Source organism: Haliaeetus albicilla, chromosome 7 (assembly GCF_947461875.1).
Source record: "Haliaeetus albicilla chromosome 7, bHalAlb1.1, whole genome shotgun sequence".
Lineage (NCBI taxonomy): Eukaryota > Metazoa > Chordata > Aves > Accipitriformes > Accipitridae > Haliaeetus > Haliaeetus albicilla.
Genome location: NC_091489.1, coordinates 41,287,554 through 41,303,676, shown reverse-complemented (window position 1 = coordinate 41,303,676; position 16,123 = coordinate 41,287,554). Strand labels below are relative to the sequence as shown.

General features: G+C 42.7%; 1 protein-coding gene across 1 annotated transcript in view; it reads right to left on the bottom strand.

The window, feature by feature from the left end:
• Positions 1-748: 748 nt before the first annotated feature.
• The window catches only part of CBL (Cbl proto-oncogene), a 46,054-nt gene continuing 30,679 nt past the window's right edge, over positions 749-16,123 (bottom strand). Inside the window, exons 8-16 of the mRNA XM_069788021.1 lie at positions 15,519-15,650; positions 14,886-15,089; positions 13,223-13,354; positions 11,711-12,088; positions 10,112-10,206; positions 9,398-9,553; positions 8,808-8,911; positions 8,118-8,300; positions 749-5,463 (exon numbers count right to left, since the gene is read on the bottom strand). Coding sequence (XP_069644122.1) covers positions 5,183-5,463; positions 8,118-8,300; positions 8,808-8,911; positions 9,398-9,553; positions 10,112-10,206; positions 11,711-12,088; positions 13,223-13,354; positions 14,886-15,089; positions 15,519-15,650 — 1,665 coding nt within the window. The 3' untranslated portion in view covers positions 749-5,182. The remainder of the gene's footprint in view (positions 5,464-8,117; positions 8,301-8,807; positions 8,912-9,397; positions 9,554-10,111; positions 10,207-11,710; positions 12,089-13,222; positions 13,355-14,885; positions 15,090-15,518; positions 15,651-16,123) is intronic.

Sequence of the window (16,123 nt, the reverse complement as noted above, 5' to 3'; positions counted from 1 at the left end):
GTCATATACTTGCACAGGCCCCCCCCCAGAGTCTCACAAACTCCGGCAGGGTATATCAGACTCCAACAGCATCTAACAGATAAACCATCCATATCCAGCAAACAGTAATGTTATCTATTTATAAAGGATATATAATAAATCCAAAATTACATACATGTAATGTATAATTGCATTCTACAGTTGTGTAATATACGTAATTACAGAAATGCTATGCAGTTATAAAAGTTATTTAGAGTCTATAGTAATGTACTAACAGACTCTGTGAGAGGCAAATGGAGCCTAACAGACTGCAGCAGAGTGGGACTGACGCTTCAGGATCTGCTAGACCCCAACAGACACTGCAGAACCCATCAGACTTTACTAGATTCCTATGGACTCCCTTAGACTCTGTTCATGGATGTTAACAAACCCATTAATGTCATTCTCAGACTCTAATATGTCCTGATGGATTATAGACTCTATTAATCAATTCTATTAGAATACGTTAACTCTATAAATACGACTTATTAGTATAAACTTTATATAAATCTTTCCTGCCCTCTATTTGTTAGTATCCATGATACGAATTTCAATTTAACAGATAATTGTGGTAAGAGTTAAAATAGCGACAAAGTCAGTCAAAGTCTGTAAGAGATCCAGGATACTAAGTGAACATCTCAGACTTGGGCACCCTGAACAAGATGACCGAGACAAGCTTGAGCAGGATATCCTTTTTCCAGGGCTCACAGAACCAACACAACACAGACAATATGCTACAACAAAGGAAATTTTATTTAAAAATAAAACTTTGTTTTGTTTTCTTTTTACTGACACAGGTGAATGAAATCCCAAACAAAGAAGCTCTTAGTGGGCAGCATACAAGAATGAAAACAATTAATAAATAACATTAGTATAACCTCTAAACATTAACAATGCATTTGCAAACAAAATGAGGACTTTAAACCAAGTGAACCTTAAAGCTCAGCTACTCTCTGTAAGAATATTTACCTTCTGTTTTTCCTTATTCTTTACAGATCTGAAAGGATTAAATACTGCTATTATATTTTTATATTAATGACACTATTATATTTTTTTAAAATATTTTGTGAAAATCTCAACATTTTTAACACTGATATTATACAAATTGGTATTTGTCATTCAAGAGAAAGAACAACTGTTCCTCCCCCACTGGGAATTTCAAAAAAGATTTCTATTAGGAACTTTAAAAATAAGTGTCCTTATTCCCCACTAATTTTTAAAGTGGCACCTTTAAGAAAGTGCGCGGGGAGTTGCATTTTTTCTTGCTCAACTGAAAAAAAAACATTTACAGTAATGACCCTGCCTCAGGATTAGCTACAGTAATGTAATCAGTCTAGTGCAGGAAGCAACATGCTGTACTCTGAGCCTATCTGGCTCCCCCAAGGTAAGGGCTCAGTGAAGGGCATGCAGAAAAGCTGTTTATAGTGAAAGCAAGTCCGCTGGATCCCAGCAGAGACACTCCATGCCTCAAGTTGCAGCACTTGCAGAGACAGACACGCAAGGGCAGTGCAGCAGACAAGTTTTACCACACCCCTGGCAGGATATGTCTCATTTCAGATTCCCATTCAGCTACAGTGGCATTGAACATACTAAGTCAGCCGGAAACCCTGTTCAGAACAGATGATACTTGCCTGCTTTCCACAGCTACCTGCTGCTTGCTGCGCAGAGACGCATACTGGTCCCACACATTTTGTGCCCAACTCTTACTGTGCAAAGTGTTTTCTGCTTGCTTTGTGTCCAGGGTTGACAGGTAGGGGGAAAACCAGCATTTTTTATGAGCAGAACTCGTATTTTGTTACAAACAAAACCAATCCTGTCCTACAATTCTACTGTCTTCACACCAAACTTAGTAAAGCACCAGTCCAGACAAGTCACTGTTAGTAACAGGTAAAGTAAAGTAGGAAACCTCCACAGTTGAAATGCTACGAAACACAGTGTCAAAGTTGAAGTGACAATTGCCCATCTTTCTTGCCCCTTGTTTTCACCCCTTTCAAAGCAGTCTCACGCTCAAAGGCATCTTTACAGCTTGTCTAGTTCGGGCTCTTCATTTTCACAGAGGGATGGATACTCAAATCCAGCCTAGCGATGCAGCATTCCCTTAAGAAAGGCACTAGACATTTGGGTTGGTTTTTTTTTTTTTCTTCTTTTTAAAGTAGCGTCATAAAGTTAACTTCTTAAGAATAAAGATCAAGGAGGTGAAGGGAAAAAAAGAGAAATCAATCTTAGGCTTACCTTTCTGAAAGAACAAGAAAAATACACTGTACAGTGCCTGGATTGACTTCACAGAGCACAGCCATAAGACATGGTCAGGACTCTGCTGCACTTCAGTGGTACTAGCAAAGGCTTACATTTCTAAGGAAGAAAAGCCAAGACTTAAGTTTTTTAAATCAGTTTGAGACACAAACAGTGCACAGAAAGGACACATGCAGAAAAATTAGTGATACATGCCACAAAGACTGCTCTCTCTAATCTCTAATACCTGGAACAATACCCATAGAAACGTCTCTCAGCACATAAACCCCAAAGACTGGCTTGTAATAGCTCTGCTAGGCAGGATTTAATTTAACATTACAACAAGCCTGTAATAAAGGGCTTGTATGGGACAGGGCATCACTAGTCTGATCACACACACTGTGCAAGACAAGAGTTAAGGCTTTCTAGCTAGCTGGACTTGGCTCTTACGCAGCCTTGGCAGTGGCAAGAGTCACATGCCACACTTGAACACACTTGCACTGAGTTTACACAGCAAGTCAGAAACGAAGTGGCTCCAAACTAAACACGGAGCTAGCGGCAGCACTGGAGAGAATACGAAAGAGGGAAATAAAACTGTAGTGCTCCCTCACAAAAGGGTTTTTACCTGGTTCTCCAGGACAAAGCCAGGAAATAACTCTCATACACTAGGACTGGTTGCTCAGGCTCACAAGTGTAACATGCAGATCTACTGAGAGAACAACCAGAGCTGCCCCATGTTCCTGCCTCAGCAGCATCAGTGCTGGGCTTGCTTCTCTAGAAGCTCCTACAGACACACTGACCAAGGCTGCCATGTGTAACTGGCAGAGCGCTTCACACAGAAAAAGCAGGACTGGTTCACGATACTGCTGACTGTTGCACACATGGGCAGAGGAAAAACAACAGTTCTTCTTCCCCGAGTACAATATGCACTGACATCACCTTCTCTGCAACTCAGCACTTTCACCAAGGCCAGACCCTGCTCCTGGCTGCACCTGACCTCTCTCTGCACCATTGCACAGCACCATGCCCACTAACATAAATCTCATCAGTGTGCTGCATTTGCAAGTTTCAGCCCTGGCCCCAAAATAGCAACAGTGGTGACAGCCTGCAAATGTTGCAGGAGATCTCCTTACAGTTTCAGAGAACATTTTCTTTACTACAGAAAGGAGAGGAGTAAAGAGGGACAGTTCATGCTTTTAAACTGCCTGGAACTCACTGCATCAATTTATAAAGGTGTAGATCTAGAGAGAAACCTATACTCTACATAAACCAAACATTTTAAGCTTAGTTCCCTTTGATAATACTTGTTAAGTTCTCTCTGCCAATTGCCAAGTTTCTCTGAGATCTGGGCCCAGCTACTGGATTCTTTAAAAGGCTAAACTGCATCCAACTGCCATAATCACTCCAACATTTCAAGTTGCAACCCTTTGCCTAGTGACTACTGCTGCCCTTAGAGAGATGCAAATAATACTAGACATGCTTCAAAAGTCTAATAGCCTCTCAGTGTACACAGAGCACTTGTTCATCTGTCAGGCTGTGATCTGTGTACCCTACTTGATTTACATCCTCTCAAAAAGAACCATACACTTCTCGCACGTCAAGAATATATGAACAGAGTTAAGTAGCTGAGTATTCAAGTCAGGTTTTTTCAAAGTAACAGCTGAGTACTGACTTTTAAAGCTGTGCGATCATTTTACAAATACAGAAGTTTCCCAGATCTGTGTTAACATAAGCTCTGGCAATACCTTAGAGTAATGGAAATGGAAAGAAGAGCCCCCACGTTGTTTTGATAGCCATGCAGAGAACTGCTGCATTTCTTTTACTGGTAAAGCAGGTAAGATACCAACGAATACATCAGCTGCATCTACCAATTCCACAGAACAGCCTGGCACAAAGACAGCTGGCTCCCGCAAAAGTTCTCTGAAGGAGATGATGGAATGGGCATGAAGACCAGTACTCTGCGACAGCCACCATGCAATTAAGATAAATAAAACATCATATTTACCAGGTGCAACATTCCTAGAGAAAGAGCACATGGGAGCGTCCAGTGACGGCTGCTCAAGCCCAGCAGGGCCACAATCAAGTTTGAGCATCGAAGCACAAAATGCTCAAGGCTAAAAAGAGAAGCAGCAGCCAGTTCTTTGCTCTGACTCAAATTCTTCCCACCCTCTCCCACCCCTCAAAAACACACAAAACTTTCAGCACATCTAGCTGCCTGGAATCTGGTGCTGCCAGTGCTGCTGGCAAGAGGACACATATGAGAGAAATCCAACTCCCAGCACTGTCAAGATCAAAATGCCTGACAGAAGCTAGTCACGCTATCTCCAGGCAAAAAGGGAGGACTTGAATCATAAGCAATAAATGGTATTATTACAGGCAAGGGGGAAAAACGCCATGGCAAACAGGAAGCAATCAGAAGATTCTTCCAAGGTCTCCTACTTATTCCCAGCAGAAAGTGACCTCCCAGCTGCTCTAAAAAGCCTGAGCCAGACACACAGCAGCTAACAGATCCAAACCTAGTACCATGAACCACAGGACACACCACACCGACCTCGAGACTTTGTTTCTCGGAGCATTCACTTAGAATTCACAGCACAAAACAACTCCCCCCCAGCCTCCAGGGCATCAGCTCGGGGATCCCATGTTGCGATGCCTTTCTCTACCAACACCCTGGAAATAAATCTGTTCTCTCAAACAAGAGGTAGGGGTAAAGGACTCCAAGACATACACTGTATAAAACACCATTCTGCTCCATTTCATTCCACTGCTTTGAAATCTGGAACCACAAAAACCTGATAACTGATTCTTTTAAGAGGCAGGACTGACCTCAGCATGAAGTCTCTATAGGAACCCCCTTCCCCTTTGGTGTGTAGCTGGGCTACGGCTGCCCAGACAGTTGGTCCACAGAAGTTGCAGGTGTGGAGGTAATGTGCTATGTGGCCACATGCGCAGGGGAGGAAATGGAAACAAACTCCCGGAGAATATTCTTGGCCATTTCAATATTGTTATGTGCAATGACCAGTGCTTTCTGAATGTCCTGATATGAGTAACCTTGGCTCATTAGATTCTCAATCTCACTGGAGAGTTGCAGTGACGCACTGGTCCCACTGCTGGCTCCGCCTGCTTGGCAGCTCCCTGCTTTCCGCTCCGAATTTATTCTCCGTGGTAGCGGCTTTGGCGGTCTTTCTGGAACTTGAGAGCCATCTGTAAAACCTGGAAGGAGAAACAAACACATCACTTCAAAAAAGGACATATGATTCTTGCTTGGAACAAAGCAGAAATGCCACTAGACTGATAAATGGCACTTCAAAAACATGCCACTGAAAGCTACGCCACTTTCTCCCACCAGCCTAACCTCTCACAATGGTATGGATTAGCTCAGCTTCCCCTCCATAGCAAAAATGGCTATGGAGATTTTCTTTAATTAGGAGGCCACATCAGGCTCATTTATTAAGATAAAACCACATAAATAGAAAAAATTGACACGGGATGTATGTGTGCCTGTGAGCAGAGCTCAGGTATCAGCCTTAGAACAAGAAACAGAGATGTGCTGGGAAAAAAAAAGACACTAAGAATATGCAACTTTACCAAACATCTTATTTCCTTCTAGAATCAGACAGCAACCCCTAGTCTAACTGTCCAGATGCTGACCTCTCCTCACAAAACTGTTGTCCACTTTGCAGCCTGAGGGAGTGTATCCACAAAACCAGATCTATCAGTTACAACTCATCCACCACAATTGCTCAAGCAACTGAATTACGTTCTCTGAAGGGTCTGCTCCTCTCCCAGCCCATCAGCAGGCCATGGCCATCTACAAGAGCTCCTGCTGAAGCTCACCCTACCTAATGGCTGGCAGCTATGGCAGATCAGTAAGCTCAGCCTGTTCTGCCTTTTCTCTTAAGTCGATCAGATGTGTTACTTGTCAGTAGCCACATCATGCGCTACTCTTGGGGAGAAAAAAGAATAGCCAATAAACCAAACAAGACACCAAACACTCCAACACATTGCTTTATGTGTTAATCCAACATCTGATAATTTTTGAGTGCTAACCTTCTGGATCATTGCAGAAAACATTTTTGCCTACTTTGCAAATCACAAATACTGACTCTGCATGAGTATTTGACATCACCTTAAAGAAAGTTTTATTTGTCTTCTGGAGAAACTCCTCAAGGTACTCAAGATAAGAGTTTTCTAGCAGTAGAACTGGTGTACAACAGACAATTCTGTAAGACTAAGAATGTCCAAACAATCCCTTTTTAAGAGTGGATGCTGCAGCACTGGTCAGAAAAGAAGCAGTCATTGTGGAGCCTTTCTGAAAAACTTGTACCAAAAGCACTAAGATAGAGAAGGCTCTTCAGGAAACAAATTCATTGAAGCTTCCTCATCAACCACAATGCAGTTCAACTCCCTCATCTTCAAAGTACAAGCTGCTTATACATAAAAGGGTTTTTGTACATTTGAGAAAAAGGACTACCCACTTCTCTCCCCCCAATTGTCTTTTGAAAAAGCTGTTTCAGCTTGAATTGGATCAAATTTCAGAGACCATGGGTCAATTTGAAAGGGCAACTACTAGCACAGCTTTTTTTTGGTAAATGATTAAGAAACTAAACTGTAGGGTACAATGCGTGAGAACATAAATCTGCCAAAATGCATCCCATACTAGTCAGGCTTGCTTAAAACACCATGCTTCAGCAGTAGCTAATATCCAATGTTTCAGAAAACTGCATATGCTTCCCAGAGCAGTAACAATCAGCATTTCCACAGCATTTTTCATTAGTGGATCTCCTAACACTACAAAGCAGGACAACAGCACTGTTATTTCAGGGCTGTAGAAACAAAGAATGGTCAGTGATGAAGCTCAGTACTTCATCTGGGAGCAAGCAGGATGTGAGCTCTCTCTGCCCCTTCTTACCCCTGGTCAACCACATCCTGCGGACACAGTGACAGACTGAAAAAGTAGGGCAGGGAGCAGGGAGGAGTGGCAAAAGCTAATAAACTTCTCTGCTCTAGTAAATTCTTCTCAGTGCTGAAGAAGGGCAAGCTCAGGGAAGGGGAAGTGGTGAAGCAGGTGAACAGAATACTCACTGGGGCAAGTGGTCCTGGCTATAGGAGGCTCTGCCTCCTGTCTGCCTCCAGAAGGAACAAGAAACTCATTCCTCTCACTTGGCAAATCACCAGGGTGTTCAGACATGCTGAAAGTCCCCAACAAGAAGAGTTTCAGAGCTTCCTTTAGAGCTGCTGGGCAGTTGCTGGGAATAAGTCAAGCATTACGCAGAAACGCTCTTGGAGAGGCGAGGCTTTAGTTTCTCCCTCAGAGAACATGCCTTGCAGCCAGGAGGATAAGATGTCCTCTACTCCCCAGGGACAAAAAGCTGACCTTGTTGAGCCACTAGGTCCCTGCTCAAAGGAACTGACAGCATCAAACAGTACACTTATGCCATCTGCTGGTAATAACTGCAGCCAAGACTGAGTCAGACAGAAGCTGCGCAAGGTCAGTCATGTCATCTTTTACTTGGAACACTGATAAACAGTAACATTCTGAAGTTCTGTTTCATGCCCTGGTACACCCTGGTACAAAAGGCATACCCTGTAGGAAACAGTGGCTTAAGGAGTATCCTTTAAGCTGAGGACAGGTTTTCCTAACTGTGATTTTAAATGTGATTTGCTAGCTCAGTGATTAAATGACCAAGGCAGTGCATTCCCAAGTTGTAAACCAAACTGGACACCTAAGAAACAGTGTAATTCTGCCTTATAAACCTGATTTTACAGCTTACATAAAAAACCTTGAGTGCATGACCTAAGTTTCAAACATGCATAGCAAGCCATTAGTACCCACTACAACACGAAGAGTTCAGGTGTTCTCTAACCTGTTAGAGGGTCATTTTCCAAAGACATTCGGCTGAAGGCAGGTGTGGCATTGGAGATATCAGACAGTGTGCGACGAGCAATAGCAACCGGTAGTGGTGGTTTGGGGATATCATAGCCATCTTCTTCATTTTCTGACTCTTCAGGGCCGTTGCTGGCAGTGGCTGCTGCCTGATCCCCTTCATCTAGAATAAGAGGCACATTCTGAGCTCTAGGACTAAACAGAACTCTGGGACTGAACAGAGCTTCTGTCTCTCAAGGCAGACTCTGTTCCCCTGTAGTCCACAAACATTGACAGGACACAGAACTAAGGTTTTGCTGCCAAAACCCTGCATTCAATGGAAGCTCTTTCCAGAGGGTAGTATTACATTAAAAATACTTATGATAGATGTGGGCTGACAACTGCTGCCCAGGGGGAAAAAAAAAAAAAAAAAAAAAAAAAATCTTCAAAACCAGCAATTTTTTTAGCAACTGTTGAGTATTTTTACAGTGCATTCCATCCAGGGTTCTCAACAACATCCCCACGTGCAGTCTGCAGCACACATACCCAGATGTTTCCACATACATCCTAGCTATTTTAACAGTGAAAGGAAGTAACATCTAATTTAGCCTAAAACGCTGTTCCAGCTGGGACTGGGACCAGTTCATTGTACCCCAGTTTCTCAGTTGTTTTTTTTAGCACACCCACTCACCAGAAGTGTTGACAGTCTCGAAAGCAGAGGATGCTGCTTGGGAGTGAATGTTGTACATTGCTTCATACATACAGGCATCCGTCTGCTGGTTGCAGTCTAAAACGCTGAGGGAGAGAACACATATTTCCCTTCAGACAAGTGACAGTGGTCAACCACCACCACCTAGTCTCTGTGACTGAGACTCTGCACAGATCCCCGCTTCAAAGTGAAATCACCACTGTTCTGTGAAAGAATATATGTTCCAGAAAATGCTTTAGTAATGTATATTGCAGTACAGCATATCAGCTTAAAATAATTTAATTGATACCACAACCTTTTAATAGAATTTTGAATTTCAGTTGCTGCTGCTCTCAAAAGGTTACTGGCAGAAAGAGGGAGGAGTGGTTATCTAACTCCTTTAATACTTGAAAAGGATTCTGCAAAAGAGCAGTAGTCACATTTCATTTACAGTTAGCTATGCTAGCCTAGATCTGGCAAATATCACTGGGGGAATTCAGCAAACCCAGCAAGCAAAATCGCCACCCTAATAAACAAATATGCTTTCCCAGAGCTGTGAGGAGGAAGCACAGTACGTACAAACAGAATCTCACCGTAAACTCTGAGTCATTTCCAAAGGCATTTTGATCTCTGGTTTTTGTACAGCAGGACCTGGAGGCACCACAGGCAGAGAGGATGGCGACATGTATTCAGTGTCTTCATCGCTTTCAGACTGTTCCCCAGGAGGCAGTTTTGGTACAGGCAGTGGTCTGGAGGCAGAAGAAACAAGATATAAACATCAGAAAAACATCTAAGCCAAATCTAATTAATATCAAAGTGGCCTTTAAAATCCACAGTGGAAGTAGCAAGCAGCCATCTTATAGTGATTCTGTCTAAAGAAATAACCTGGCTCGTAGGACTCTCAGCAGCCCAGATGCAAGGTCATGCTGGCACAAAGTCATTATGCAAAAGGAAGCTGACAATACCATACACATTATACATCACCTACTTCACATAAAGACCAACTCAGAAGTGAATTCATAAAAGAGCTAGTGGCAACTGTAGCCTGTTTCCTATTGCCACAGCCAAGGGTAACTACCAGCACTATCTGCAGATCTTTGGGATGCTAATTTAATCTAATTTCTCTAGATTGTGTATTGGGATGCTGATTACATCTACTTTCTCTAGATTGTTTATTTTGAATCTGTCAGAGATTGAAACTAAAGCTGAGTTGTGTCAAATTCTGTCCCTGGCACCAGCATGGAGAGAGCCCTGCAATTACTATTCTCCAAGTTAGAAAATAGCACTTTTGCTAGAAAACAACAGACCTGGCAGCTAAGGAGTAGATCGCATTGGCAGATGAGGAGGGTTTAATTTTGGGGTGTTCACACTCTGAGGTTGTTGTTGGACCACTGTTCAAGCTCTGAAAGAAAAAATTCCAAACCAGGAATCAGTAACACCACATATACCAGTGTAGTTGCAAAGCTGTCAGCCAGTCATTCAACACACCCTCTGGGGGAATGAAGCATCTTCATTGTCGTGGTTTAACCCCAGCCAGCAACTAAGCACCACGCAGCCGCTCACTCACTCCCCCCCCATCCAGTGGGATGGGGGAGAAAATCGGGAAAAGAAGTAAAACTTGTGGGTTGAGATAAGAACGGTTTAACAGAACAGAAAAGAAGAAACTGATAATGATAACACTAATAAAATGACAACAGCAATAATAAAAGGATTGGAATGTACAAATGATGCGCAGGGCAATTGCTCACCACCCGCCGACCGACACCCAGCCAGTCCCCGAGCCGCGATTCCCCGCCCCCACTTCCCAGTTCCTAAACTAGATGGGACGTCACATGGTATGGAATACACTGTTGGCCAGTTTGGGTCAGGTGCCCTGGCTGTGTCCTGTGCCAACTTCTTGTGCCCTGGCTGGGCATGAGAAGCTGAAAAATCCTTGACTATAGTCTAAGCACTACTGAGCAACAACTGAAAACATCAGTGTCACCAACATTCTTCACATACTGAACTCAAAACATAGCACTGTACCAGCTACTAGGAAGACAGTTAAACTCTGTCCCAGCTGAAACCAGGACATTCATTTATTCCTAAGCATTTACTGACATCTTAGAAATCCAATAGTTCTGTGACAGTTTTCCCTCAGTGAGGGCACAAGCAGGGTTTTTCTCCTGTAGCCAACTGCCTGTTTACACAAAACCTGCAGGAACTTCATATCTTTTGAGACTCCAATGGCTTTGGCAAATTCAGCTGAAATAGGCCAAAGCAGAGTACAAGAGGAAAAGGATATAGACAAGTACACACATACGGAGAGAGAATGACAACTGTGCAAGTGTCATTTTCTTAGACAACTTGGCTAAAAACATACTTGCTTTCAATTTTAGAAAGCTGGAGGTTTTAAAAGGAAAAATTAGGGGAATGGAATCAAAGAAAGCAAAACTGCCTGGGATTTCTTTCAGAGAACAATATGTAGGACTACTAAGTTACACAGCATGACACTGGTAATAGTAACAGATCCAAATTTAACTCAGATTTTACTGTGTTAAACTAATCATAGCTACTGTGTGTAGGTTTTATAGGACTGAAAACTGAGAGGAGTAAATCACACTTTTTCAGCATACCAGCTCCCAATACAAAACATTCTGTTTTTCAAAACTGAAAGGTGAACAGTGATCATGAAATTTTTGTGGCTCATGACTGCTCAAACTAGGATCTCAGCCTTGCTCCCAAGAGGCACGAAAGCACTTCCCTAAGAAGTCCTCTCATTATTCTCCCTTGCTGGACACTCACCAGTTCCTTTCCATCTCTCCCTTGGCACAAGATTGCCCTATTCAGATGTAAACTATTAGAAGAGGGCACCTTGGAAGACTTAATTCTTGAAGACTACCTTTACCTCCAATAGGCCTACTCACCACTGGGTTGTCCAGGCTGAGCGTGCTCCCAAGCCGATGGCTGTCAGCCCTGGATTCCATCTGAGAGGGCAAGGAAAAGGGCAGCGAGTGCCTGTTTGACAGTTCTCTCCCAGCCCAAGGGTCACCTGGGCTGAGAGCTACAGATGGCGCTTTTGGAATTGGCCTGGATGGCCACAGGTCCGCCTGACGGTTGGAGGGCACAGGGGGTGGTTTGTCTCTCGAAGGACAGTCTCCTGGTGTGCAAGGCAGGGGACGTCTCTGAGGTCGACCTTCAGTCCCAATAGAATGTGGCCTGTCTGGAGGTGGTGGCGGTGGGAGATCTCTGAGCGTGGGTGGGATTGGCAAAGGTTTATCCTTGTGAAGGGTACCAGGTGCAGCCTGGAAGGCAGAAGAATGTAAAAATATTGCTTAACAAAGGTAGTCTAGCCACAAAATGTAAAAAGGAGGAAGGCAAGGGGCAGAAGGGTGAGTTTTAGGTTTCGTTTTATCTATTTTTACAAGAAATTATCTCAAAGGATGTAGAGATCATCTCCACATGTTAACCCTCCAAAGACACCTTCTCTACTAGCTTGAAGAGATAACACAGTAACTACGTGCAGCTACAGCCAGGCACTAAACACCCCAGATTGTTTTTCTTGAAGGAAAAAAAAAAAGCTTATAGCAGCATTAGATTGGATTCCAAACAAAGGATACCCATCATTCAAGAAAAAGATTCAATTGTGGGTTATTTATACAAGTTACCATTCATCAGCCAGCAATGAATATTCATAGAAATGGATATTTTCTTCTGCCTGAACTTTCAAGCATTATTTCATTACTTCATCCAAACCAGCTGAAGAACCACTGCCATATCTCAACAGCCAATGACCAAACACCACCGAGATCACACTATTGCCTTCTGCTAGCCAATCAGAAAACCAGTTAATCTCTCCCAGTCACACATATTTCATTCCTTCCTTAGTTTTCTATCTGAAAAAAAATGCTTGATGGAAAAATTTGTTTAGAAAAGAAAAGTTGGGACAGGAATATGACACCTTCCCACATCTAGCCTCCTAGCTAGAACAAAACACAAGCCCATAAATGCAGCTCCAAAGGGCACAGGCAGCAGTGGCTGAGGTTGAAAAAACAGTGAAGATATTGGTAACAACAATAACTTGGTAGCTCAACAGGAGGACTCCAGTCACCCTAAGTGAGCAAGTACTTCAGCATAGGACCAGCTTCTTTCTAGCAATTGCATGGATGAATGTGAAGAGAAGACAGGCCCTTTAAACAGCAAAAAGGGACTCTCCTACCACAGATTGCAGAAAGAAGCATTTGCTTTCAGGACAGACTGGGCCCTCTTAGGGAATGAAAGGTAAGTGGCCCAAGAGGACTACAGAAAAGGAAGAAAAAAAAGCCTTGTGTGAAAGTACTTAGGGATATCACAGAGAACACGTAGTGTTCACCAACAATGCTGCTCTTACTGCCTGCCCCATCAAAATCATAGCTGAAAGGGCAAACAGTGTGTTTGACCTTTGAAGCGGTCCCAGGACTGGAAGCCCCAGGCGGATTGGACACTCGCTGCTGCAGAAGATCCAGTCGTGGTGGCACAGGAGGAAGGGTGGCTTGTGGAGCTACTGAGAACGGAGAAGGAGGACGCTCGACCTGAAAAAGAAAAGAATGGGAAAATCAACAAATGACAAAATCCAGCAGAACTCCTTTTCTCTAGAGAGGCTTTCATGCTCTGTGACTTGTACTGGCTTCAATATCACTATTGGTAACAAATGACTATATTAGTAACAAACATACACCAGTAAATAAAGGCAATTTCACAGCTCAACTGCATTTACTTGCAGCAAGCCTTGAAGGTCACCAATGAGCTTAGCTGCGGCACACAACTAAAAATGCACACTTAGCAATGGCACAATAAAAGACAAGCTGTTTTGCTGGAGTAACAGACCTGCCTTACTGGGCCCTGAGCAGAAGAAAGCTTCATTTCTTTTCAACGCAAGAGGGCATAATCTGCTGCAAAACCTACTTATCACTGCAGGTACCACTGTGCAAACTACTGACTACAGTGTCATGGGTGTTACAGCAATCACTAGTGTACACCAACACCTCCATTTTTGTCCCTGGAAAGCTGTTTTTCCACCTCACAAATCAGAACAGCGCCTGTTTTTCTCTTTTTCATGAAGTTTCTTTTACAAGCAAGGCTAGTGCCTTCTAACTTTGAAAAGCTTTACACACTTTTGAACTCACTGATGTCAACTAATACAGAGTACTAGCCTACTGCAAACCACAACAGGATGTCATGCTGAGGAAATTGCTTTGCTTCCCCAAGCTATGTATACAAAAACTACCTCCAGGAATACAGTTTACTGTTTAGTACACTATTTCACAGGGTGGAAGCTAAAGAGAAATATGATCATAGGCAAATCAGTATAGAGGATTCCTTCTGATCAGGAAAGGCAGCTTATTTCAGTGAATTCAACTATTAAAAATGAGCCACATTCAAACCCACTTCCCTATGCAGTAAAACGATTCTAAGTGCAGATGTGCAAGAGCAGCAACGAGCTTTTAGAAAAAACATCTATAAAGAATCCCTGTCTTGTACACATCTCTGGGCAGGAAGTAGCACTAATGGCAGAGAGTTATCACACATTTATTATACAAATTTATCAGACACCATATAAAAAGATGACAGTCAAACTGACTTCCTCAGCAAAATAGCCTGCCCTCTACCCAATTAGTCATCAGGACCTTGGGAAGACCATATCTGGTTGGTTGTATTCATCACTGGGGAAAATGGATGAATTTTTGCTGATATGGGTGAACTATGGCTAATAAATCAAAAGCAGCATTGCTAAGCATGTAGAGAAGTGTTATAAACCTAGATCTTACATTCCAATAGGTCAAGCCAGCCTTTTCACTCTTCTATGGATCCTTTCAAGACAACCCACAAAAGATCAAAGATTTTAAAGTGTGATCACCATTGCTTAATAGAACTGACAGTGTAAACTGAACTGACAAAACTGAACCTAAATCCACATTTTCCATACTGAGCAAAATCTTTCCTGTTATAAAGTCTGACAACCCTCACAGGCACAAATCACTCAAGATCACAAAAAACTGATAGAGAACATGCAGTCTTTGTACATACTGCCACGTCTACTAGCACACACTCTGTTGACCTTACTTTGGTACCAGCGAGTTCTTTCATCATGAAGAGGGAATCATCAGCTCTGTCGTCATCATCATCGTCATAATTGGGTGAGGGAGTTCCTTCTGCCCCTTGCCGTGATAATCCTCCCCCTCCTCTGGGGTCAAATGGGTCTACTACAATTGGCTCCGTGCCTTTGATTTCACAGCGGCAAAAAGGACAACCCTGGCCTTCTGATTCCTTCAGGGAAGAGAAGAAATCTGTTAGAACAGCCACTACAATGCAGAAATTCAACACATAGTTAATATACAAAGAGATTTAAACCTGCTTTTTGGCAGATACCTTTCAACTGAGAGGAAGACAAAGGCAAACTGTGCTACAATTATGAGGACTATTTTCCCTCTGAAGCAGAGAAACAGCTTTTTAGCAAGTCCTCACACTCCTGCCTATTCCTATATTAAGAGATCAGGCATCTAACCAGCTTCTCCCTGTGCTGGTGAAGCTGGCACAGATGCACTGATATTACTGAACTATGAGCTTATGTCCTTAGTTATGCTATCTTATCTCCATACCTGAAGGAAACTGAACAGTTTTGAGAAGAGAATATACCACTTCTGTAAAAGAGTGACTAGCTTCACTCAGATAGATTAACAAGAGGCAACGCCTCACCTGCCATGCAGTGAGACAGGACGTGCACATCAGATGGCCACATGGTTCAATCTTCACATCCTTGTCGTTTTCAGCACATATTTTACACAGCTGAAACGTGGAGCCCATCTCGCAATACAATTCATATTGTTCCTTGGGGAAAGACAGACAGACATGGTTGATACTGTCAAATAACAAGCATGATTAGTCATAGCTACAAGAAACCCAACACAAGATCTGCAGGAAAAAAAAATTCCAAACACAAGAACACAGTGCAAAGAAGAACAGAAGTCTGCAAAGATTTCACTACAATTTTATGTATTAGATACATCTGTCAAGCTCTGTAAAAAGTGCGCTTCAAGTTATCCCAGATTTTCATTTAGGTGTCCCATGAACAGCCTAGGAAATCAGGGCTCAAGACATGCTGGATGGCACAAGAGAAACAATATTTGGCAGAACATTCTTAAAAAAAAAAAAAAAAATCTTAAAAATCTGTCAGCCCTGCATAAAGCTTTACCTAATCTTTGCAATCTCCTCTGCCCATTCCTACCATTCAAAGATTTCTGCAAGTCCTGTAAAATACAATACATCAGCCTTAAAAACAAGCCTGGGGGATACCAAGTATG